This window comes from Crocuta crocuta, unplaced genomic scaffold (genome assembly GCF_008692635.1).
Source record: "Crocuta crocuta isolate KB4526 unplaced genomic scaffold, BGI_CrCroc_1.0 scaffold133, whole genome shotgun sequence".
NCBI lineage: Eukaryota > Metazoa > Chordata > Mammalia > Carnivora > Hyaenidae > Crocuta > Crocuta crocuta.
The window spans coordinates 443688-469982 of NW_027529438.1; the positions used below are offsets into that span (position 1 = coordinate 443688).

Here is a 26295-nt window from a genome sequence, read left to right on the forward strand (position 1 = left end):
ACTACAGGGTCGTAGGGATGGTCTTGAAATGGGGTGTGGGGTTGGCCCATGGACGTGTTCCACTGAAGTCACTTCCAATCATTGTGTCTTGCGTTTTTCTCCATTTCATTCATGTTAATCTTGACTTATCCCCAACTGTTTGCTCTCTGAGGACGGCTCTCCAATCTTGTGTTTCTCACGTCCCTCCCGCCAGCACTGAGGTTGGAGGCATAGTAGTTGCTCATTAAACAAGTCGGCCTTCCTCCACACTGAAATGCCTGCAGCGGCCTTCTGGGCTTTGTCCTGTGCCCTCCTGCCCAGCTGAAGGAAGTGGCCCTGGGCTGGTCGAGCAGGAAAGGACCGACCTGGGAAATGGCCACCAAATATTTTATTTGCTTTACTAATAGGTGTCGGTGTCTAAGACAGCTGTGAGGGCGTGGGGGGCGGGGAGCCCGGGGAGGGCACGTCGGACCGCAGTCTCCAGCCGCTAAATCAGCTGAGGGAACCCGTCCTGGGCCGAGTCGACCCGGCTTCTAAAGATGCGCCCGCTGACGTCGCTGCGCTGGCCGTGCTCGTCCTCGGCCTCCTCGTCGCTGGACTTGCGCCGGGCGCTCTGGTAGAGCACCGCGCACATGCCCGTGAGCCAGGCGGCCACCGTGCCCGCCGAGAAGATGCCGAAGCCGATGAGCAGCAGGAAGAGGTAGTCGCGGCGGTCCAGGTGCGTGATGCACATGTAGCGCAGCGGGTTCCCCACCTGCGCCACGGGCCACCCCGTCAGCTCTGCGGGCTCCGCGCACGTGGCGTTCTGGGCATCTGGGAGGAAGAACACAGCGGGCACATGCTGAAGCCGCAGAACGTCCAGGCGCCCGAGGCCAGGCGGGACCGGGGAGGGCCTTGCACCCTCGCTGCCCGGAGCGCCGCCTGCCGGCCACCACCCCGGACCTCCTGAATCAGGGTGTGCGTTTTGGGGAGGCCCCCGGGTGGTACGTGGGCGCAGGGGGTCTGAGAAGTACCGCACCAGCCCTGCTTCTGGTCCCCAACCCCCCGCGACCGGTTTTGCTGCGTTCAGGGGGCCTCCTGAAAATGGGCTTGGCTCCTGAAGGATGCTCAAGGGACGGGAAACCGCCACAGGGGCTGGGGGGCTGGAAACCAGCAAGGTCTCCCCCGGCACTCCCCAGACCCCCACTGATATCCGTCGTCTCCCTCCCCCCTCCCCCCTTTTCCCTTTCCCTTCCTCCCCGGGTGTGACTGAGTCCAGCCAGGGGACCACTGAGGCATCGGGCTCAACTCTCCAGAGGAACAGGAGTCCCCGGAGATGCCTCCTGTGTGATGTGCTCAAGGCGTCAGGGTGCGGGGAGCTCAGGGGAGCGGGTGACCAGGGAGAGAAGCGGACCCGCGTCTCCGTGGTGAGCTGGCATCCACTGGCTCATCCCACGACCCACATGAGTCCTCGGTCCTTTTTAGCAGCTGATCAGGCGCCTGGCTACTTCTCTGAGCCCCTCCCGGTGTCAAGCGCCCAAGCGCCGTGGACTTGAGTATGCAACGGAAAGCAAAGCGGGCCCTGGAGCCACACCCACCACGCCAGGGTTCGAATCCCCACCGTCACTTACTGAGTTTGGGAACTTGGGCAGGACACCCATTTCCCTCGCTGAATCCCATCTCCTCGCCTCACACGCGCCCTGAATGCTACCTGCTCCTAGCGCAGTTGGGAGGATTTAATTGTTGCAGGAGAGCTAGCAGGCATGGCGCTCAATAGTTGCACAGAAAACTCAGAGCTCTGCCCTCAGCCCTGCATTTTCCTAGCTCCACATGCTCCCCTATGCCGATGCAGACGTGTCTGTCTGTGTATGTGTGGTGCCAGGGTAATATATCCAGCAGGCATCACATAAGTGCCCTCCAACGCAGGGTGGAGACCTGGGCTTGAGATAATCGTGCCCAAAATTATAATAGTGGCTGATATTCACCAAGCCCAGACTACATGCTAAGTGGTATCCAAAGGTCTCCTTCAGTTCTTATAGCAGCTTTGACACACGGTCCTATTGCTCTTGTTTTGCACATAAGGAAACGGAGACTCAGAGAGGTTTCTAGATAACCTGAAGGATCCAGGCAGGAGACGAGACACAGAAAATGCAGACGGAGCTCCCTGAGCTCATTTGTAGACGTGGGAGATGCAAGCAAGCTAGTGTGGAGAGATGGTTCTCCTGAACTTTAGAGCAGAGGCGCCAGGCTGTGTGAAGCCATTCAGATCTTTCCTTGGGTGACCAAGGAGGTTAGGGAAATCGCGTTTGGACTGGAGCTAGCAGCAGGGGAATCAGAGAAAGGGGTGCAGAAGGGAGCCAAGTGGCGAGGAGGCTGTTGGACGGGGGTGGCTGGAAAGAGCTCACCAGGCTGAGTGCCCTCAGTGTCTGCCGCAGCCAGTGCACCTGCAGCGAGGTTGGCTGTTCCTTTCGGGAAGATGGCCTGAGAGCTGTGATGTGGGTGAGGGTTGGCTCTTGGCAGAAGCTGTAGACAACGGGAAGGGAAGCCGTGAGCTGTCACCTCCGCTCTGTGCAAAGGTTACAGAGAGAAGGAGAGGAAGAGACCCTTTGGGCGACCCTGCCCTGGGGGAGAGCTAGCTCTCAGGAGAGGAAAAGGGGCTGGGGGCCCCCCGGATCCATTATAACTGCCCTCAAGGGGCAGGACCACAGTCGTGCCTGGAGACCTCTGTCCGGTCAGCCTGGCTTAACGATTTGCCCAGGAGGCCCGGGAGTGGGGGCGGTGGGCCGCTGGGGGCGCCTGGCCTTGCTGCAGGAATTCTGTCCGGAGAGGGCTTGGGACACCTCCCCAGACTGCCAGAGACCTGACACGGGATGATACAGAGAAAGATGTATTGGAGAAAGGAAAATGTGAGATTCTGTGGGTCCAGGGTGTGTCTGGGGAGGGGGAGGTTATCTCATTCTATTTTAAGAAGATTAGCTTTCAAATTGAGGCTTGGGTGGCTGAGAGGAGACTAAACATGAAACACTGAGAAACACGTTTCCCGGTGTTGGAGCATTACCTTGAAAGGGGCAATTAGCAGTGATTGTAAGGCTTTGTTAGGTTGCTCTTAAGTGAGGGAGGGATGTGGGTGGCTCTTTGGGGAGGGAGGTCTAGGTTTTTCTGCAGCTGCCTTCTCTCCCCCTCCCCACTCCCCAGTCACTGCCAAAGTGGGAGCCTTCCTGCCTCCCAGCGGGTCCCCCTAAATCCACTTCCCTTCATTTCCCCCATTTCCCAGCTCTGGACCGTGTCACACACACCTGCCAGGCTCGCTTTCCCCAAGCACAGCTCTGTCGAGGCACGCTGGCTCAAAACGCTCCTCTGACCCCCCCCGTGGGCCTGGGAATAACACCGGACCGCCTGGCCTGGCGTTCAGAGCCCTCAGCGTCTGCACGCTTTGACCTCTCCCTCCTTTAGCACTCCAGTGACCCACCCTTTGCTCCAGTCAAATTAAACTATTAATTCCTCGAGGACATCTTGCCCCTGTCGTAGCAAGCTTTGCGACACAACTCTTTCTGTTTCTAATGCCTCTTCCTCCGATTTTTGCGTGATCAAGTCCTTCTTGTCCTTCAAAATCTGGTGTGAATGTATGTGCTCCCAGGGCGCTCCCACAGCCCCCTCATCAGACTACATGTGATTGTCACACCCCCCCCCATAGCATTCTCACGGTGCCTGTCACATGTCCCTCGCCTGGGGGGGGGCTACTTGCCAGAGAAGGAGTGTATCTCTTCTCCCCCACCAGGTGGACAAAACTCTTGAAGGCATAATCTATATCTGCTCATTCTTGTTCTTGTTAATAAGATGTTATCATTTATTGAAAGAAACACTTACTTTGGAAATGGCCAAAGTACTATTGAAGAAGAAAACCGAAATGGGAGGCATCACCATCCCAGACTTTAGCCTCTACTACAAAGCTGTCTTCATCAAGACAGTATGGTATTGGCACAAAAACAGACACATAGACCAATTGAATAGAGAACTCAGATTTGGACCCAAAAGTGTACAGCCAACTAATCTTTGACAAAGCGGGAAAGAGTATCCAATGGAAAAAAGACAGTCTATTTAACAGATGGTGTTGGGAGAACTGGACAGCAACATGCAGAAGAATGAAACTAGATCATTTTCTCACACCATGCACAAAAATGAACTCAAAATGGATAAAGGACCTGAATGTGAGACAGGAAGCCATCAAAACCCTAGAGGAGAAAGCAGGAAACAATCTCCTTGAGCTCAACTATAGCAATTTCTTACTTGACACATCCCCAAAGGCAAGGGCATCAAGAGCAAAAATGAACTATTGGGACCTCAAGATGAAAAGCTTCTGCACGGCAAAGGAAACAATCCATAAAACTAATAGACAACTGATGAAATGGGAAAAGATAGTTGCAAATGACGTATCAGATAAAGGGCTAGTATCCAAAATCTATAAGGAACTCACCAAACTCCACACCCAAAAAACAAATAATTCAGTGAAGAAATGGACAGAAGTCATGAACAGACACTTCTCCAAAGAGGACATCCAGGTGGGCAACAGACACATGAAACGATGCTCAGCATCCCTCCTCATCAGGGAAATACAAATCAAAAACACACTGAGATACCACCTCATGCCGGTCAGAGTNGTGGGAGGGGGGGTGATGGGCATGGAGGAGGGCACTTGTGGGGATGAGCACTGGGTGTTATACAGAAACCAACTTGACAATAAACTATTAAAAAAAACAAAAACAAAAATAAACCAAAAAAAAGGAACACTTACTTTGGGAGGATTTTCTAGTTAATATTTTTATTGTTGAATCCTACTTGAATTCTGCAGTCAGAGACATACTCTCTATGATTGCAGTCCTTTGAAGTGTATTAAGAATTTACTTTATGGCTGAGCATGAAGTCAATTTTAGTAAATTTTGCGTGTCCCTCTCCCCCCCCAAAGATGTGTATTCTCTCTTTGGTGAGTATGTTGTTCTGTGAATACCAACTAGGTTGTGATTTTATACAGGTCTCCTGTATCTTTTTTGGCTTTTTATTTATATCTTTACTGACTTTTCAGCGATAAAAACTATTGTCCCTTGGTTACTATTGGTCTATTAATTGTCTATTAGTTACTGCAGGAAGGATGTTAGAGTCACCAGTTCTGACAGGGCATCTACCTCCTTCTTCATATAGTTCTGTCATGGTTTGCTTTATATATATTGAAGATATGTTGTTTTTAGATGTGGAGAAACTTCTAGCTGTTACCTCTTTCTGGTAGATTTACCCTTGCCTCACTGAGCAATATCCTTATTTCTAGCAGTGCTTCTTGCCTTAAAGTCTACCGTCTTTGACATTAGTATGGCTCTATTGAATTTCTTTTGGTTAATGTTTGCATTGTTTACCTTTTCCCATCCGTTTACTTTAATCTATGGCTCCTATATTTAAGATACATTTTCCTAAGCAGCATGTAGCTGAGTTTTGCTTTCCGTCCAGTCTGGCAAACTTTGTATTGTAAGTATTCCGTTAACATTTAACGTTAGACTGATATATCTGTTTTCAATTTGTCCCATTTATTTTATGTCTCTTTGTCTCTACTTTGTTGCCTTTTATTTTATTATTTCATTTCCTTTTTGTTAGATTAATAGTCAGACATTGTTTTCCTATCCTAGTCTGATGACATTAGAGATTATAGAGCCATCTACTGATCTTCGAGTGCCTGATGTATGCTGGGCACAGTAGAAGGTGCTTTTCAAAATTAAATTCTACCCTTGACCACTCCACCGGGTAGTTTTAATCATTCCCATGCTATAGAATGAATAAATTGTTTATCAATTATCCCCTCCCTGGCTTTCTTGATCTCCTTTCCTCTGACAAAAAGCCACCATGTACTGTTGTATATGCTGTGCACTGCACAATTCTGGGGCCTTCATTCATACTAGAAACAGGTTACTAGGCCCCATGTCATCCTTCTCTCAGCCCCACTCCATGGGCCCCAGGCATTTGTTCCCGTTAAAGTGCCCAGGTATGATTACAGGTGTCATTAATGTTTAAACTCTTCCTGCAAATAGTTCCTAAGGAAACATAAAGTACCCCCTTGTTTATGGCCACACATAGCAGGTTACTCACAGGCAGAAAGCCCGTCTGCCACGCTCACATGTCTGGAGGAGTCAGAGCTTCTGTGGCTCAGAACCACCCCTGTTAGTGCAGGAGCCCAGGAAGCCTCTCTCTCAGAAAATTGGTTCGAACCCAGTGGTTCTAAGGCAGGCTGTTCCCTTGTGGGCCGGCCGGGACCACCGTCCTGCACCGCGCTCTGCTGCGGGTGCCCAGGGCTTAGTCTCCGAGGAGCCAAGTGCAGGCTGGGCGCCCCGCGAGCCGGTGTGCTTGCTCCGGAGCCATCTGGGCGAGGCGAGGGCTGGGCCTCCACCTGGTGACAACGTACGATGAAGGATGGGAGGAGGAGACCCTTCACTACTGAACTGTACCTGCCGCGGAGGGTGCAGCGCTGCTTTCTAACAGCTTGAGCCTTTTGTCCTGACCTTTCCACCTTGAACCCCGAGAAAAGACCTGCCTCTCCCATTTCTCCCTGGCGGCCCGAGCTTGCCCGAATGTCACGAGATGCATAGTTGACCTTATTTTTCCCTCCAGCTAATTATGTATTTGTGAAGGAAGTGGATTTACCGCCTACTCATTCGTCTGCCTCCACCCACTAGATCATGAACTCCATGGGGACATGGAGCTTTGTCCGTGTGGCCCACTGTTGCACCCTTAACACAAACACCGTGCCGAAGCCACACCAGAGCTCAGAGCGGGATTGCCGAATGGACAGAACGTTATTTATTACTAATACCCCTCGGGGCCAACGTCACTGACATGATGCTCAGCTCGAGGAAAGGGAGCCTGGGGAGGAAGAACCTCATAGGTGGGCCGGCTGATCCTTGCCGCCTTGGACAGCTCGACACCAGACGAATACGAATCCCTGCTTCCCTGGCAAGAATCTGGGGAGGACTCAGTGAGCCAGGGGTGCGGAGTCCTGGAGGAGTCAGGAACTGAAGGTCTCCGGGACCAAATGGAGGGGTGAGCCCCGAACTGGGAAGCGACGCTCTTCTGGCCTCCGAGACTGCAGAGAAGGAAGTGAGGATGCCAGTGTGGTGGGCGTGGCGTCAAAGGGTACTTCTTACTATCCCCCGATCAGCGTCAGAGAACTGAGAGCAGAGGTTCTCTTCTTCCCCTCTGTGTCCCTAGTGCCGGCTCAATCGACGTCTGCTGGATGCGCACAGGAGACAGCGGGTGGGCTATTGGTCTGATCTCCTACAACAGTCCTTAATCGCTTGCGTCTTTGACCTTGCTCTTTAGGACCAGATCCCAATTGGAGTTTGAAAGGGCCAGTGTTACATGCGGCTATACCATGGGTGCCCAGAGGAACCGACTCTCTAGAGGGGAGCCTGGAGTGGACCATCTAGCAGCCCAGCACCACCAGCGCCAGCCAGCCAGGCCGCCTTCGCAGACCCTCACGCGGGGTCTTTTGAGCACCGACTTCACCTTTGCTTCCCAGAGCTCCTCCTTGCTCACCACCTAGCTGTCTTCCCTTGATGGCACAAGCCCGGCTTCAGCAAACTGCAACCTGTGGGCCAAATTCAACCTGCTGCCCATTTTTGTAAATACGTTTTTGTCAGAACAAAGCCATGCCTATTCATTTACGTATTTTCTGTGACGGCTTTCAGGGAACAGATGGCCAAACCGGGTAGTTACAACAGAAGTCCACGAAGCCTAAAACATTTCCTATCTGGCTTTTTCTAGAAGGCGGTGCTGACTCCTGGTCTAAACCATCCCTGGCATCATGAAACCTTAAAGATTTGGAGGATTTGGGCTTTGGGCACTACAGTTCTTATCTGATACAATTTTTTCCCCCTTGGATAAAAAGTCCATATTTTGGTATAGGTTAAAAGTGATTCATAAGCTCTTGGAACATTACAGAAAAGACCTTCAAGTCCAGCAAGTTCCACCCGATTATTCCTGTGCTTTTAGGGGTGCTCTAGGCTGCAGGACTGGTCTTCTGTATAAGTGGTTGTATGTGGCATGTTTTAGGGGTAGAAAGATGCCCTTTCCTCAAAATACTGCCTTAGGCACTTGTGAGTACACAGGATTCTGTCAGCAGGAGATATAACCTTCCACTGCACCAGCAGGATAAGGCTTGAAGGGTATCGTCTTCTGAGAAAGAAGCTAACGACTTAAGCCCTACGCTCGGAGAAACCAGCGGGCACCTTTCTGAGTAAGGTTTTGATGGGGGTGGGGGGCCGGCTGTGTGGCCGGGCTAGGGGATGGTACCAGTTGGTTCTTGGAAGCTAAAAGCAAATTCTAGTTTCTTCTTAGTTTGGTCTAGAGCTGAGCCTGCTTAATAACTACCCATCTGCTCAGAAAAATCCAGGTAGTGGACGGCCATCCTCATGGATAGAGGCAGTTTAGAAAAGCTCAGCTGCAGAAAGGCACCACTGATCACAGTGGCCCAGGCGGAAACTTGGGACCCCTCATTGCTTCCTCGCTCGCATCACGAGCCGCCTCTCGAAACACGAGACATTCCGGTTAGGCTGACCTTCCCAACGTATATATCCTGACACTTCTGTCATCTGGACCGTTACCCTGGTCCAGGCCACCATCCTCTCTCGCCTGATCTGTGGCAGCCCTTCTCACTCCATCCAGCAGTGGGAGCCGTCTGCAGGTCATAGGTCATGCCGCTCGCCTGTCCAAACCCTTTCGTGATATCCTGTCACACATGGAACAGAGTCAGAAGCCTCGCAGTGGCCTAGAGGCCCTACCTGATCTGGCCTCTGTTTTTCTGTCTCCTTCCTCCATCTGCCTCCACCATACTCACCTTTTAATACATTGAGCTCATTCCACCCCAGGGCCTTTGCGTTTGCTCTTCTCTCTGTCTAGGAAGCCCCCTCCCCCACATTCTATGTCCAGAGCTTGTCCCCTTACGTCATTCAATTCTCTGCTCAAATGTCACCTCCTTGGTACTATCCAATGTAAAGTATCTGCCTTGCCCTCAATCCCAGGCACACTCTCTCCCTTCCCTTCCTGAATTTTCTTCTGTAGCACTTATCATCGCTTGACATTATGTCATATGTTTATTTGTCTATTTATTCCTCTCCTGCTAGAATGGAGGCTCCACACGAGCGTGTCTGTTTCTGTTCAGAGCTGTAGGCCCAGTGCCTGGCCCAGGGCCTGGCACCTAATAGGTGCTCAGAAACTATTAGAGGAATAAGTGCACTCAGGTGCCAGGCTGGGCCCCTGACCCCTGTGTGAACGTCAAATAGAGTCCTCAAGGCCTGTACCTCACCTCAGCCACATGCTCTGGCCAAGCATCATAGCTTTTGGAAGAAAATATTGAAAACTGCCAGATTCTGTTAACATGATTTTAATTCTAGTCTGGACTATATTTTAATTGGATGTATTAGATGTATTAGTTATTCCTTTCATTATTTGGGTTGAGGGGAAGGCCAGATCTACCACTGTTTCGAGAAGAAAGAAAATCCCTACATATAGGCTAGGTGTTAGGTTTCTTTCTCTCTCTGTTTTTTTTTACATAATACTGTCATTTTGAAAGCTTTAAAATACCCTCCTCCACCCCAAAAGTCCTGGGCCCCCCTGAATTGGGCTCCCTGTGGACGGTGCACCCCAGGACAAAGAGTTATCCTGTTACCCTGTCTGTTTCAGTAAGCCCACACTGCTTCCCCCCTTCTCCGTGTCCCCCATGATATTTAGTCACCACCAGGAATTGTAACAGCAATGACAATAGCTAACGTTAGTTGAGCACTTACTATGTATACTTCTAAAACCTTCCTGTGGGCTATTTCATTGAATTAGCACAACGACCCAAGAACCAGGTACTAATTTATTCCCATTTTATAGATGAGAAGCATACTTCTCATGGAGATTGTGGCCCAGCTGGTAAGTGACAGAGGCAGGATTAAAAACCAGGTCGTTTGGATCCAGAGCCCATCTTAATTTTGCCTTTTTAACTGGAGTATGATCATCTCAAGAACAAAGGGCTATTTTAGGATCACCTGATTGGCTTGGAGTTACAGAAGCATCTTAGAAAACATCATGTGAACCTGTGTACTTTTCTAGATAGAAAGTTGTCCTTTGTCTCTTATTTCACTGAGAAAAATAGGGACTGCTGGGTGGGCCCCTCGGTTCCATTTGCCCCACATCCTCACACTCATCGCCATGTGTGCTTACCCTCACTTCCTTCTCTGTGGTCCCAGAGGAGGGGCGTTTCCCTGTTCAAGGCTTGCCCTCCATTTGGTTCTGGAGTCCGTCCACTCCTGCCTCCTCAGGGGGTTTACCCCGTGACTTATTCCCCCAGCCCGTGTCTTTGCCTTGCATTGACTTCTCAGCAGTGGATGAACACATATGTGGACCTCTTTGCTCCTAAGAAAATAAATAACCCCCTCCCCATACGATTCTCTTCCATCTCCTTCATTCCATAGCCAAGCTTCCTGGAAGAGTTTACAATTTTTTTGTTCAAGAAGTCTCTACGCCCAACGTGGGGCTTGAACCATGACCCTGAGATTAAGAGTTGCACGCTCCACCTACTGAGCCAGCCAGGTGCCCCAAGCTTACATTTTTTTCTGCACCCTTTTTCTTCCTTGCTGTTCATTCTGGAACCCACTGTGCTCTGCTGTCAACACTCACCGTGTCATTGGAATGTCCAAGACGTCAGGGACCTCTTGGTAGCTAATCTGATGAACGCGTTTTCAGCCCTTACTTGACCTGCTTCCACTCTTTGAAACTCTTCTTGGCTTCCATGAGTCTATCCTTCTCTGATTTCCTGTCTCTTCCCTGGCTTCTCCTGCCCAGGACACTTCATGGGTGGCTCCTCTGGACCCTTCCATATGTTGGGATTCCCCAAAGTTTCTGTCCTTGCTCTATTACCCGCTGACTCTAAACCCTTTTGCTGGCTCATCTCATCCTTTGTTTGGTTTCATTGGTCACCAGTGAGCTGATGATTCTCACATATATATTCTGTTCTCTATTCTGGATTTCAGGTCAGAACATCCAAAGACCTACTGGGCGACAGGGGCCCCTCCCACTCAACATGCTCACGGTGGGATAAGGTTCTCCCCTAAGCTCCTCACTGCCCTTCCTCTAAGTGTCCGTCTCAGGGAAGGCCCCAGAGCGGCCTAAGCCAATTTTTGTTGGTTATTTTCCACATCTTATTTATTCACTGATTTTTCTCAATAAATATTTATTGAGTCTTTTTCTGTGTCAGGCCTTGAGCTCATTTCTGAAGAATCAGACATGTTCTTTGCTCTCATAGACCTTACTGTCTGTCAGAGAAGACACATGTTAAATATACAAGTCTATTAATTACGTAGAATTGTGCCAGAAGTCATGAAGGGCGTACAAGGAAGCTTTGGAGGGTCAAGATCAGTCTGGGTTCTATTGCCTCTACTTCTAAATGGTTCCTTCTGACCTGTTTAGACTGCTTCATCCTCATGGCTGATATAGGCTGCCTTCCTCTTACCTGGATGCCTGTGTAGCCCCTAGCCTTGCATCCAGGCTCACCTGCCTCCTAGGGCTTCTCAGGACACACTGCCTGTTCCCCAGAAAACCCTTCAAAGGCCCTTCATGGCCAGATCCCAGTTTCTCTTTCTAGCCACATCCACACTCTGCTGGATTACCTCCAGGCTGGAGAGCGCCTCTCTTCTAGAGGTAAGGGAACCGAGGCTGGCTGGCCTTGCAATACTGCCTTCCAGAGGCCGGAGTGGCATTGGGTGACCGGACCTGTGGGCATTCTGAGCTTGAAGGGATTTTGGATCACCTCCTTTCAGGGATCTCAAGTGGCTGAACTCAAGAATGTGTGAGAATCACTCAGGCTCCTTCCTACACCACACGTGCTTGCCACCTCATCTCTTCTTGGCTTTTTTGGGTGGTTTAGGGATCGCTGACCCAGATGCCCCCCTTCCAGCCCCCTCATTGCCCTTATGAGGCTGCTCCTCCGGCTCTCAGCAGGGTGTTTGTGAGAAGGTAGGAGAGATGGGCTGGCAGAGCAGTTGATGGCCTTGGAAATGTCTGCTGCCCAGCTGTTCCTGTTCTGGGCGTCTGGTCTTTGCAGCAATTTTTCTGATGGAGGAGATGGGTTAGCATTAATGGTAGAAGAGTGTGAGGACCTGAATTCATTCTGGAAATCTAAGTCTTGGCACAGCTGTAGATGACTTTGTACTTGGTGGGTTGAAATGGGGCCATTATCCTATTACAGCAGCCTTGAATACAGGATGAAGTAGCCTTGGAATGAAACTAAGATGTTCTCTGCTCAAAATGCCCTCGAGATGACGTGGACTTGAAATAGCACATGACCCAGCCCATCTGCTCCCTGCAGATGTCTCTCACTGGCTTGGTCCCCCTTCCTCTACAACACTTCTGCCCAGACTCCTCTTTGATTTGTGGGCCCCACCACCGGGTCACCCAGGACTGCTTAAAGACTATAATTTAAGAGCTGGACACAGAGGGACAGTGTCCCCAGACTACCCCTACTTCTATGCCTGGTAGTCTGTTCTTTTCTGAATTCCCCTTTTGTTCTCTGTCACATTGCAAATGCCCCTTGAGGGAAGGATGTCAGAACATTATTAGCCACTAACATCTCAGTGCAAAGCAATTTATTCACCAGCGGGGGTAACTGCTATAGATCTAGAACACAAGCCATTGTCATAGAGTTTCTCAAAATAGGGCCTAGAGATTTGCACTGTCCGAAACTAGAATCTCTGTACATGGGGTCTAGGGTTCTAAATTTCATTGGAGTTTGAGAACACTGGTTGAGCAGGCCAGGTCTGGGAGAATAGACCAGGGCAAGGCATAGTTCTAGTCAAGTAGACGGTGCTTAAGAGAGGAGGTGGGACAGCTCGAGAGTTCAAGGCTGCCTGCTTACTAATTACATGCACATCCTAATGATGTGACTGTAGCCTACGTCTCCAGGGATGCCTCCACCTCAGCACTGACCCATTGCATTGCCCATCTGGGACCCTGTCTGCTGATCACGGCTTTCCTACATTAACATGCACCTTATCTTTCTATTTAGGTCTGTAGACTACCTGTTAAAAGGGGCTTTAGAGAGTATCTAATCCTACTCTCTTTTTATTTCAAAGACAGGTGAGTCTCAGAGGGAAAGTGACTTGCCCCAAATCACACAGTGGCATCACAGGGACCAGGACAGGACTTTCTGGCTTTCAATTGCATCTTCTTTCATATCCCAAGGTTGTCTTATTAGACAGGAATTCTTGACTTCTTTTCTCTGTGATGAAAGCACCCAACATTATCATAGAATGTTGGGCATATACTGAACATACAACAAATGTTTCAGATTGGAGTGGACTGTGATGTGTCTCAGAGTAAGGCGACATCATGGCATGGGGCAAAACTCTGAATCTGGATGTTAGGAGATCTCCATGCCGGGCTTGGCTCTCTAGTCACTTACCTGTGAGGAGGCTAGATTCTAAAGCTTTAGCGTTAGCATCTTTTATTAAAGGGCTGCCCTGACCAATATGGTGGCCAGTGGCCATTCATGTGGCTATTTACAAGATGTAAAAGGATATAAAATTAAAAATTCAGTTCCTCTGTTGCAATAGCCCAATTAAGACTCAATAGCTACATATGGCTAGTGGCTACTGCATTGGACAACACAGATATAAACCATTTCTACTGCTGCAGAGACTTGTTGGGCAGTGCTGGACCAGGCTTTGGAAGAAGAGGGGATGAAGGTCAGGTTCCTTATGTCCAGGAGCTTAGAGTTGTGTGAGTTTTTGAGAGCATCTTCAGAGGCATTCGACCCTGTCCTACTAGGCAGCTCTATCCTGGGAAGAGCTCAATTGTCACTCTCACCTTCAAATAGCATTAATGACTGGAAAATTACAGTTCCAGCCAGGAATTAGTCTCCTATCTGCTGACCTAGGCCAAATAGAAAATGGAATCTGTGGATCTGTTTACCTCTGCATTGATCGGAGCATCCTGGAAACCAGCACATTACCACCCACCTCCATTTCTGCCGTGACTTTCATGTTCGCAAAGTGAGTATGTGAACTCTTTGAGGACTTAATAGCCTTTAGTGCATCTGCTGAGTATATCATTAGAGGGCTTCTTTTGACGAAAACCTTTTGAAAATGGAATTGAACCTTTTGCCAATATGGGAAAATTTTTATTGATAATGAAATAGATGGATAAAAGATTTAACTTTCCCTACATCTCCTTTGTGGCAGGTGAATTTAGCCAAGATGCACCATAGGGGAAGGACATATTACGGCCTTCATAATTTTTGTTTTAAGATCTCTCCATTTCTTTGCTGGACCTTGGCTTCCTTCAAGGTTCCCCACTGCTGCAGAACTAATCTTAGCTAATTGTATTTCTCAAGAATTCAATTCTGCCTCCAAGAGCTGATAAAGGCTTGGGGCACCAGTATTATTGAGCTCTGGAGTTCATATATTTTTGCAGGGTCCTCTTCAAGATTGGGGTACTTTTTGAGATCCCAAAGGGTAAATCTCTAATGGTTCATTTTAGCTCAGTGGTAGGCACTGGATGGGAGCCGAGGTATTGCTTAGTCCTCTTCAGATAACAAAATCACACCATGTAGGTGTCTTCTTGCTTTCAAGGCCATGTCTGCCCCACAGTTGGACCTCCTTGCCCTCATCCCTTGCAGGCTGTCTGCATGTCCACACCTGTTTCCAGAAGTGGGTGCTTGTCTTTAGGTAGAAGTTCAGTTCCAGACTGAGGTGACTTAGAAAGAACCACTTGGCTACTACTGGCTCAGCACTGAGACTTATGGTCCCGGCTGAGACCAAGCCTTGATTTGGGCTTCTGGTTTTGTCCCCCAGGGTGTGAACTCCTGTGTTCATAACTTGTCTAATACCCAACTCCCTCTAAGATTCCCTCTGTCCCATTTTCCCAGGGATCAGAGTCCTGGGACCTTCTACATCCTATATATATCCCCACATACATCCCTACAGTCCTGTCTCCTGGACAGGAGTGCTCAGCCTTCTTATTCCATGTGTGCTCAGCCTTCCTGAAGCCCACTGCTTATCCTGGGGTCACCTGACTGATGTCTGTACTCTCTTAAGTACCCTGTATCTTTCCCACGTCTGCCAACCATTCACTTATTGAATGCTTTTGGTGTGCAAGACTTACTGCTAATGGCAGTTTGTAAGTGTTCTCATCTCCACAGCCTACATAGGTTCGTTCTATTATTATACCTGTCTGAAAGATGAAGTTGAAGTTCAGAGAGGTTAAGTAACTTCTCTGATATCCTATAAATAGCAAGTGGCAAAGCTAAGGTTATAATCCAGGTCTGTTTCACTCCAGCTGGAGCTCTTTAACACCAGGCTCCCCTGCCTGCATGGTGGCTGTCCTTCCCCATCTGCAGCCGAGGCTGTCCCAAGTGCCTGCTCTGCCTCGTAGGCACATGGCGGTCTCTTTTGTCCTGCTCTGTCCAGTTTGGTTAGTTCTGCTGCCCCTGACTGGGCCATGGGACATATATGGTGTAGATGCTCCAGGCTTCTTGGCTGGTTCCCTCCCATGAGCACTTGTTTGGCACCTATAGGACTCAATAAAGATTTAAATGGGTGAATGGATGAACTGAGTGGTGGTAGCATGGAAGTTCCTTTCTTCACTGCCTTGCTTTTTTAAGGGTTCTATACTTTGCCATTCTTCTGTCATCCTGACCTTAATTCTGCACCACAGGTAAAATCACCCAGTACTAACATTCAGTATCTTCCTGGGTCTAAAATGAAACCCATCTTCAGTTTGGATCCTTTTCTACAAATAACCAAGTTACTCAGCTCATCACTTCAGAGAGAATCTTCTTATATCCTGCACTGTGGGCACATGGGGAGAGAGGAGTACACTCCATTTTAGAACATGCCAAAGATCACCTTTTGATATCAAGTGTGGTATAATAGGTAGCGCTAAGCTTGAGCATTCATCATGAGTATTTCTCAATAACGAAGATATTTCTACTTGAGACATGAATCATTTGAGTCACATGAAATAAGTATCTTCCATTATGTTGAGGTCTGGCTAAAGGCCAAGAAAAGCATCTCATGAATTCTACTGTATGTGTGTTCAGTTTCATGTGAATGTGTGTGCCTCTTCAAGTGTGGCTGTGGATCTGCACATTGGTGTATGTATGTGTGTTGTATATATGAAGTATGTGGGTGATTGTGTATGTGAGTAGATGTGTATTTATGTTTTTATGGTGTGTGCATGTGGGCACATCGTGATTCTTGTATGTATGTGGGTATATGTGTGTGTATTTGCACATGGGTTTATGTGTTTGTCACGGGATGTATGCATGTGTATGTGTGGGAAGAGAGAACCAGACTGAGATGCAAAGGTAGCAAGGTTAGGCTCTTTCTTTCGGAATTTGGGTGGGTTGTGATGAACTTGGATTTGTGAGGTGAACACAGGCATATGATGAGTTTATGATGGTTAGAACTCCCCATCCAGTGGAAATGATCTTGGGTGAATTCATGTGTAGTCAGATAGAAAATAAAGCTGTAATTTAGATGCTGTGGCCGCATGCATATACCATGACTTATATTTACAATTAAACTGACTTATAGGACCTTAGTTATCATATAATTAGGGAATTTAAGATATAGTAGTCTCATGAAAAATGACCTGACTCAGGAGGTTCAAATCATTTTTGGGGGGCCATTTACTAGCTGTGTGATTTGGGGCCAGTCTATTTTCTTATCCGTATGATAGGATTAAAATGATCAATCCTAGCCTCTTCCATTGGCCTAGGGCACAAAATTTAAGGGTCAGTATGACACTCAAAGAAAATGAGACAGCATGTGTGAAAAACTCTAGCAGCTTCAAACATCTCTACAAAGATCAATTCCTCTATGGCTGGCCTTGGGCTCATTAGTGTTTTTAAGAGATAAGAATTGTTAGCCAGGGCCACGAGCCCACAGTTCTGCATGAAGTGGCCTGGGTGGGTTTCTCTAGGCCACCAAAAACAGCAGAGGGAGATGTGCAGATTAGCAGTTGTTGTGGAGGGGGGGGGGGCTCACAAAAGACAGACTCTTTGTTCATGAAGAGCTTATGAGCTTGACAGGATAGCTACCCACTTCTGATGGTTTTGAAAACATGCAGTGAAACAGATCCGGTCTACAGTCCTATTCAACCCCAGAATGAAGTGAGTCAAGGGGTCCAATGTAGTCAGCCTGAAAATTCTGAGAAGAGACAACTCCATAAGCAGAATTTTGATTAAGGGAGATTCGAGGGCAGGTGAAGTAGGAGGCTTAGGGGCTGGGGAGGACGCCAAGCTACATCTCCCTTTTCAGCTAGGGTTGAGGTTCTCCTGGCCACGTGGTGGGCCCTGCTCAGGGAAAATATACACATATGGTGGGGAGGGGCGAAAGAAGATGAAGCTTCTTCACAGGCTGGTTACATGAACCTTGACAGGAGAATCCCATGTAAAAGCCACATTCGATGCACGAGAATAATCAATCATGGCCCTTTGCCAGAGAGCTTTCTAGAAAGCACCACAGCACCAGTCACTGAGAAAAGTAGAAGACATTCTCATAGAGAAATAAGGCAACCTACCCAAGATAACTGCTCCTCTATCCTTTTATGATTGGTGATCTTAAGAAGATGGTCTGATGGAGTTCCTTCCTTTCAATTTATTCTAACACGGATTAAAGTACCTCTCAGCATCGCCAGGTGCCTAGGGCACAAAATGTGAGGAGCCGCCCACTCTTTGGGCCTCCCTCAGTTTTGCTCACTTGCCTCACCAGAGCCAGGCCTTGCCCGGAAGACATGTTAAGACCCTCCCATTGGAAGGGAGGCCATGAGCGCTGCCACCACTCAGCTCCCTCTCCCCCCAAATCCCCTTGAAACTTAACATTTTGGCTAGGGATCTTTCTGGAATATTGCCACCTGGGCCAGAAGCGTCAGCAGGTGCAGGTGCCTGAAAGTCTTTTCAAGAACAAACACTCAGGGGAGGGAGAGAAGACATGGTTTTGATAGGGTTTGAATCCAAAGTCCAATCTTGCCAGATCACCTCAGTGGCCCCTGGCTTTCTGTGAGGAGTCAGTTCACAGTTACCTGAAGTTCTGACTTCCTGAGCGCAGGTGGTGTTGGAGTGGGATGATTGGAGGATGAGGATGGGACAGTAAAGTCACTGAATAGAAGAGGGGATTAGACACGGGGGGGCCCCAGGGACCATGGCAGAGGGCTGGCGACAGTGGAGAGAGTTGTAGCATCTGGCTTGGAAATCTGCCAGGTAAGACTTCAGAATCTGCCTGGGAGAGTGGATTCTCCCTGCTGGACACAGTGGGCACCAGTGACCCCTTCTTCAGGGATTCATGCCACTCTCTCCTACCTTAGAGGGTTAGCATCTTGAAGAAAAAGGGGCCATCAAAAGCCTTCTCCTCTGCCTTCTCTCCACCCCCTCTCTCATTGCTGGGGAGCTCCTGGCCCCTCCCCCTCTCCCTATTACACTTTCTCTTCTGTGCTTCATACTCTTGGATTTTCTACTGCCTCTGCATGTCTGAATTTACTTTCAGATCCTGGGAAAATTCAGTCACTGAATCAAACAGATTAAAATAGGCCACCAATGGAATACAGCGCCCCTGTATTACTTTGTTACCATGCAGTTATGGAAGTCAGTCATTTCCACACACACCATTTTAGGTTGACAGGACAGCTCCATTAGGCAATATCATTGTCCCCACTTGATGGATCAGGAAACTGAGGCTCAGAGAAGTTGTCTTTCCCAAGGGCAGCCAACTAGTAAGTCTGAGCTTAGGACCAGAAAACTCAGCTCTTTGGGTTCCCACTCTAGAACTTTTTCTCCTGACCCCACTGCCTCTCCAGGCAACCCCAGGATAGATAGAGTCTGTGGGGCAACAAGCATGTTTTCAATCAGCTTAACCCAGACTCACTGTCCCATCCCGACCATCTCTTGAGTTTCCCTTTTCTGCAACCAATTCCTCCTACTGTGTCACGTCCTCGCCCCCACACCCAACCAAACCCTCACCTGGATGGTTCAGATGGGACACTATTAAGTAGATGGTGAAGTCCAGGAACGAGCAGTTGCACACCCACGGGTTCCCACTCAGATACAGGGTCTGTAGTGTTATGAGGCTATAGAAGGCGGCATGGTCCAAGGTCTGCAAGCCGGTGTTTCTGAGGTCCAAGTACCTCAGAGAGCTGGTGTTGGCAAAGGTGTACTTGTTAAGAGATAACAGGTGAGGGTTATTGGAGAGGTTCAGCTGCACCAGGTTGCTGAGCACGGAGAAACTGTATGGGGAGATCAAGGTTAGGTTGTTGAAGCTGAGATCAAGGTAGATGAGTTTGAAGACCCCGATGAAGGTATAATCCATCACCTCGCGAATCAGGTTATGCCGACAGTCCAAGTAAACAAGGTCACTGAGGAGTCCCAGAGTCATCGCTGGCAAAAAAGTGATGCCGTTATCATTCAGGTACAGCCTCCGGGTGTTCAGGGGTATGTCTGGGGGGTACTCGGTTAACTGGATCCCTGTGCAGATCACTTCCTGGTCTTGACACTGACAATTATCTGGACACTTAGACCCCGATACCAGTCCCATTCCAAAGGAAAAGAGTAACCACCCGGGCCCAGGGCCTGAAGCAAGGGACATAGTAAGAAACCGCAACTACCCTCCTTCCGCCTTGCTGCGGGCGCTGTCCCTCTGGTCAGAAGGCTGCTGAGGGGCGGGGTGGAGGGGGGGAGGGGCGCTGGAAAGAACTGTAACACTCTAGCTTTGTACAAAGCAATTTTCCATTACAGGAGAACAGAACAGAAGTTGAAACGCGAGGCCCAATGCCCCGCCGCCCGGCTGGGTGGCTCTGCAGCTTGCTCACTCCCGGGCTGCTGCTGGAGGCTTGCCCGCTTGGCGGCTTTGAAAGGTCTCACCCTTTCCCTGCGTTTGCAAGTGAAGGGGAGCCAGGGGAGAGCCACATGACAATGAGGTTGCCAGTTGACACCTTTGTGATGTCAGCAGCCTCAGGAGACTGCCTGGCTGAGGGAGGGAGAGTCCTGCCTCTCCTTCTGGGTGGTGTGGGGGTGTTTTGTGTGTCTCGGGTAAGCTGGCTGTCCCGGGGGTGGGGGCTGGGTATCAGGCCCCTGAAGCGTGGGGGCGGGGGGCTGCGCATGGGTTCACGGTGTGTGTGGTGTGTGTGCGTGTGTGTGTGTGTGTGTGTACCAGCTCCCCAGGGAGGGGTGGCAGAGGATTAGGCTAGGGGTCCAGGCTAAGAGGGACCTTGGCAGTCTCCAGCCCAGCCCCCTTCTTTACTGATGAGCAAAGTAACTTGTTTAAGGTCAGTTCTCAGAATGGGTCTTTTCCTTGGGGAGCGGATTCGGGTGGGTGCCAGTTTTTGGTAGGATGGGAAAGAGGGAGCCTCCTTTGAATGAGGAAAGGGAATTCCTCTGATAAGGTGGTGCCCTTAAGACTTCATTCCTAGTGCGCGTACAACCCTTTCTGCAATATATGTGTGGAATGTATTTTGGAATATATGTGTGTTAGTATTTTAAAAAACCTTTAGAGCAAATACAAGCTACTTCCCTTAACACAAAACTCAAATGTATAAGAAAATATCTGAGTGCAAGGATATGAACTACTTCTTACCATTACCATTCTCCTGGGACTTCTAAAGTAGCCAGTGCCTCTCTAGCGCTTCTTGTGGGAGTTTATATTCATTAACTATTTGAGGAATGATGGGAAAGGGGGTCTTTTGGAGGAAAAGATCGAGTCTGGAAGCTGACCAGTCAGGACACATCGTCTGCTCTATGGAGGAAGGCACATTGGGCAGAAATGAAGAAAAAGCACGTCAGGAATGAAAATTGATCTTTTGGGGGAAAATAGGATTTCGTATATAACCTAGCGGTGAATATTAATAAAACAATGCCACCGCCAAGGTTCCATAGTGTAGTGGTTATCACATCTGCTTTACACGCAGAAGGTCCTGGGTTCGAGCTTCAGTGGAACCATGGGTGGAAAGTCCCCTCTTTACTTGTGGGGATGAGCCCTGGGTGTTATATGTAAACCAACTTGACAATAAACTATTTAAGGAAGGAAAAAATACCCAAAACCAAACCAACAAACAAAAAACCAATGCCACCTATATTTAGCTTAGCATCGTGCCTGGCACCTGGTATGTAATAAATATTTACTGAATGAATGATGCGTGAATGTCTCTGATGGTTTGGGCCCCTTTCGTGTTTCTCTGCCAAGAGAGAAATTAATAAACTCAAGTGGATTTGTGGCTGGTTAGCTAATGCTTGATTATGTTTACTTACTCAGCATTCCTAGGGTGACTGGCCGTGAATTAAGATGATGACTTAGGAGTGTTTACCAAATTGAAAGTGACCTTATTTAAGTAGAATTTCAAACACTTAAAATAATGACCCGAAGCATAGTTGTACTAATTGAAGCAGGATTTTATTGATGGTGAAACCATCCTTTCCTTATAATTAAAAAAAAAAAAAGTTCCTTGCTAGACTTTACATGATTGCCTGGGAGAGGACTTCCACCTGTGAAGGCTATGGGGAAGAATTAATTTCCAGAGCGATAGCTTCCGTTGGGGGCCAGTTCAAGTCGAGGGTGTGGTTTGGAGGGGGTGTGGTAGGGGTGCCACATTCCTTCCCAGTGCACTGGGTTTGGTGTCTGTTTACTTTTTTTTTTTTTTTAAGTTTATTCATTTATTTTTAGGGGTGGAGAGAGCATGAGTGGGGGAGGGGCAGAGAGCCAGGGAGAGCGAGAATCCCAAGCAGGCTCCACACTGTCAGCATAGAGCCCCAGACAGGGCTCCAACTCACGAACCATGAGATGGTGACCTGAGCTGAAACCCAGAGCTGGTAGCTTAAACCCTGAGCCCCCCAGGCGCCCCTATCTGTTTCCTTTTGATGAGAGATGATCGCTGACTGGTTTGCCAAAGCTTGTGGAGTGAGTTTTCTGACTTTCCACCTTTTATGCCTCTCTCCTTCTTTCTCACTCTTTCTTTTTAAGAAGAGCCAGTGTGTCCAGGTTTCTGCATTTAACTTCTGGCCTCCTGATGTGGATACACTTTTTCAAGACCAAAGCCTTGGGCTCAGGCTTAGTCTTTCGGCCATATGATTGCAAGTGCTCTGACTTGGAAAAGTCTCGGACAAATAAGTGCATTAAAAGTTATTAGGGACCTCAGCCTGCTCTCTCTCCCCAGGGCATTGCCATTTTCACAAAGCCTCACAGTCCATCGGCCTGGGGTAGCTGTGCATTTTGTGGTCCTGAAGTCTGCATACCCGTAGGCTGGTTTCAGCTCTGCCGGGTTAGACCAGGTCCCTAGAATGTGTTCCTCATCTTGAGACTGAGTAAATATTTGTTAAATAGAGAATGAGTGGACGAGACAAGGAATAGAGAATGTAGCCGTTCCCAACTACCTGATCTCCGAACCTTTAAAACAATTGATCTTCAAGGAACATCTACGAGACTCTTACTTCAGGGATCCGGCTTTGGGAAGTTCTGGACTAGTGCTGTCTGCCCTTGGCAGAGTTGCTTAATGTCTCTGGGCTTTATGTTTTCTCATCTATCTATCTATATATGTTTTTAAATAGTTTATTGTCAAGTCAGTTTCCATATAACACCCAGTGCTCATCCCCACAAGTGCCCTCCTCCATGCCCATCACCCCTTTTCTCATCTATATATTGAGGGAGGTGAACGAGAGGAGTTCCAGCTCTCCTTAGGACTTCTAAATTCCTACATGCTGGGAAGGTTTCTGGTGGCACAGTGAGCCACTAGGGGAGGGCCAAGAGAAGAGCCTTCCTATTCCATCTGATGACCCCGTCTGGCCCCCACATTCTGCGGAAATAGAATCTGCCACCTCCAGCTTCAGAAGCAGCTGGGTTGCCCTTAGCATGTATACAGCTGTCCGATGAGCCCACCTCTGCCCCTGGGGTGGCCGGGGCGGCTGTCCCTCCTGTAGCACAGGTGGGTATCGGGTGAGCACACTGAGGAACACCTGGTATCAATACATACTCACTAGCCGAGGCTGCTCTTGGGCCAGCTCCTAATTTTAGCTGCATCTGGCAGAGACACCACCTTCCCCACTTAGCGATCCCTTTCAAGTGTCAGTGTGCCTCCCCACACACTCTTGTGATCCAAAAGACAGGTGGGCACAGTCCTTGATGTTGTAAAAGGCCGAGGTGGGGTAGAGCAGAGTGGACCCAGCCGGGACCTTTGGCTTCCATCCCCTCCCAGGGCCCTGATTTCCTTTCTGTAGAAAAGGCAGGATGCTCTCTGAGCACCCACCCAAATGTTAAGTTCCGTGAAGCCCCAGTCTGTGCAAGGGCAGGACAGATGCTCGGAACCTTAAGACCTGAGCACGAGGGACAGATTCCAGTGACTGTCCGGCACCTGGCACAGTGTAAGCATTCCGTAAATGTGAGCCACTGCCTGTTCCATCCGGTGCGCGGACAGGGGCAATATCATTTCGGCAGACTTGTAACTGTTTGGAAGAAAAATAGGAAGAAATGCCGGTGCCATTTTATTCAGTTAAGACTGCTCATGTGTTCAACTCCGGACTCTCCGTGGGGTTAGCATCCCAGGGGCATAGAAGTCAGTTCTCTGTTCTGCTTTCTGGGCCAGGAATTCAGTGGGTGCTGGTCTAGAGAATGTCAGGATGCCGAGGATTTTGATGTTGGAGTGCTTATGGCGTCCAGGTCACTCCAGATTTCTGACACCGCTTGTGTCCTGTGGGACTGATTGATGATGAAAAGGAAGGGCGGCCTGGAAGAGAAAAGAAGTCCTAGTATATGCCAGGAAGGCTGGGCCTCAGGGCCAAATATGTCTGTCTGTCTGTCTGTCTATCTATCTACCTATTTATCCTCTATCTATCTATCAATCATCTCTATCATCTATCATATCTATTATCATCTATCTACCATCTGTCATCTATATCTATATCATCTATTCATCTATTATCTCTATCCATCTACCTATCATCTATATCTATCTATCATCTATCTGTCTATCATCTATCCACCTATCATATCTATTTATCTATCATCTAACATTTATATCTATCTATGTATTATGAATTATCTATGTATCTATCATATCTATCTATCATCTATGTATCTGTCATATCTATCACCTACCTATCTATCTATCATCTCTATCATATCTATTTGTCTATCATCTATCTATCTATCTATCTATCTATCTATCTATCTATCTGTGAGTCTTGGGTCTGTTTCTGGTACCAGCTGGCATGAACTATTTTTGTCTTTCTCCTTCAGGTTGCCTGAGTCCCCGCCAGGAGTTTGGACCCTTACAGAGTGCAGGCCAGAGGGAATCACTCCAGTTGCTCTGTTCTCTAGGGATGGCTTTGTTTTCAGGCTCCCTCTACATTATACATTTCTGTAGCCTTCATTATCTAGAGGAATCTAAAGGAAGCCTTGAAATTGCAGGGGATTGGATCATCTTCTCAGCTTATAACAGACTTATGTACTAATGGCTGAGGCTAGGCTTGTGTGTAGTGGTCATTATGCCTGAAACCCACACTGCGACTTTGTCTGAACCCATTGATTTGGGAGGAGAATGTGCGAGAGACAACTGTGGTATGGTATGAGCTTCGGAAGGAGAAGACTCTTTGCCGAGTGACTTTGGGCAAACACTTCAGCTTCTATGGACGTGTTTCCTATTTGATAAAATAGGGATGCCAAATAATGAGTCTCAAGGATTCCTATGAAGATTGAATGTCGTTTAATATAACACACCATCTACCCTTGACTATTCATTCCACCAGGCATGCAATTCTCCCAGCAATTCAGTGAGTCATGTGGCACGACCCCATCTTATAAATGAAGAAAAAGAAGCTGTAAGAGGGGCCATTCATCCAAGGTTACAGAGCTGATGAGTGATGAAGGCAAGATTTGGTCCAGAAAGTTTTACTCCTGAGTGCAAGGTCTTCGTTACTAAGCTATACCATGAGCACTTAGGCAAATGCCTCAAAATGCTCATTATTGTTTTTACAGGCTCCATGGAATACGTGTACGATAAAAGTGCCCCTCTGAAGCACTGAATGGTACATTAACTCCAGACCAGATCAAACCACTGTTGTTCTGTGATCTATTTACACTTTGGGGTTCCTTGTCTTTCAGAAGCCTCACAATATTTTTCAGCTTTAAAGGCTTACTTTAACCTTTGAGATTGTTTTGTATAGTTTTCTTCCTTTTGCTGGCGAGGAAGCTAAAAGGAAAAACAACTTTCCTAAGCTCAAAGAATGAGTGGCACAGTCGGCAAGAGTTGATTTGTTGATGCCTGAGGTGACCCAGATTTCTGGAAGGGGGAATTCCTTCTGGATCATCTGGATCATCCTCTATCCATTGGGTTGACCACTGGGCATTTCATTCTCTATCAAAGCCCCAGAAGGTGCAGAACCTCTATAGTGGAAATCTCTCCATAATCCAGTGTGGCTCTCCACCCCCAGCCTGCCCTTCAGAACAATCTTTGATACCGAAATTCAGAAGCAGCGGAAGCCTCTGGCAGTCTCTCAGGGGGGAACCCATACCTCACAGAGGCTCTGGGAGGTTAGGAGGAGGACTCAGGGAAACAGTCCTGTCTCTCCTTCATCATTCCTTGTAGACAGATTTTCAAGAAAATATGTCACATGGGAGGTAGAAACTTGGAGCGCAAGCACCACGGCAAGGTGAAGGGTGTCCCCCAGGGTGTCACGTAGAGGGGCCAAGTTGGCATCTGGCGTAGAAATTGGAAAGGAGAGCGTGAATCCTGAGAGAGGCTGGTGAGAAGGTCTCAAAGTCTCAGAGTTTTCCCAGCACCTTTGAAAGGCTCCTGGTTGTTGCAGTGTTTTTATTTTAATGTTTTATTTATTTTTGAGAAAGCACAAGCCAGGAAAGGGCAGGGGGGCGGGCAGAGGATCAGATGTGGGCTCTGCGCTGACAGCAGCGAACCCGATGCAAGGCTTGAGCTTATGAACCGTGAGGTCATGACCTGAGCTGACGTTGGACGCTCAACTGACTGAGCCACCTAGGTGCTTGGGCTCTTGGGTTTTTGGAAGGGCTGCTGTCAGAGGTAAACAGAGTCATATGTGTGTATCATCAGGATACTCCCAGAAGCACAAATGGGTGGAGGGCCACGCAGCTCCTGGGAAGAAAGCTTACTCTGCTGTGGGTCTTACAAGGAGCATCCGTACTTCTCATCAGAGCCCACAAGCTCACTCCCCCGGCAGGGCCCTCCCAGTGCCTACTTCCTGGGCAGACTGAAGAGGCCATCTCTAAGGCCTGGCCAGGGTCCCAGTGGTGCCAAGCAGGAGAAAGGCAGGTG

General features: G+C 48.5%; 1 protein-coding gene and 1 non-coding gene across 2 annotated transcripts; one reads left to right on the forward strand and one right to left on the reverse strand.

Moving 5' to 3' along the window:
* Positions 1–375: 375 nt before the first annotated feature.
* LRRC52 (leucine rich repeat containing 52) lies at positions 376–19861 on the reverse strand. The gene is made up of 2 exons (XM_077759967.1): positions 18992–19861; positions 376–792 (listed from the first exon to the last, which is right to left on the reverse strand). The coding sequence occupies exons 1-2, from the start codon at positions 19611–19613 to the stop codon at positions 467–469; spliced, it is 948 nt and encodes a 315-aa protein (XP_077616093.1). The 5' UTR covers positions 19614–19861; the 3' UTR covers positions 376–466.
* Positions 19862–20889: 1028 nt separating this feature from the next.
* Positions 20890–20962, forward strand: TRNAV-UAC (transfer RNA valine (anticodon UAC)). Its single transcript has one exon. It is a non-coding gene; the product is annotated as a tRNA-Val (tRNA).
* Positions 20963–26295: the final 5333 nt, after the last annotated feature.

Bases quoted from the DNA above. Each gene is read 5' to 3' on its own strand.
- LRRC52 (XM_077759967.1), bottom strand. From the start codon at position 19,613: ATGTCCCTTGCTTCAGGCCCTGGGCCCGGGTGGTTACTCTTTTCCTTT. The intron at 793-18,991 runs GTGAGGGTTTGG...TCTTCCTCCCAG, and splicing joins GTCCCATCTGAACCATCCAG to ATGCCCAGAACGCCACGTGC.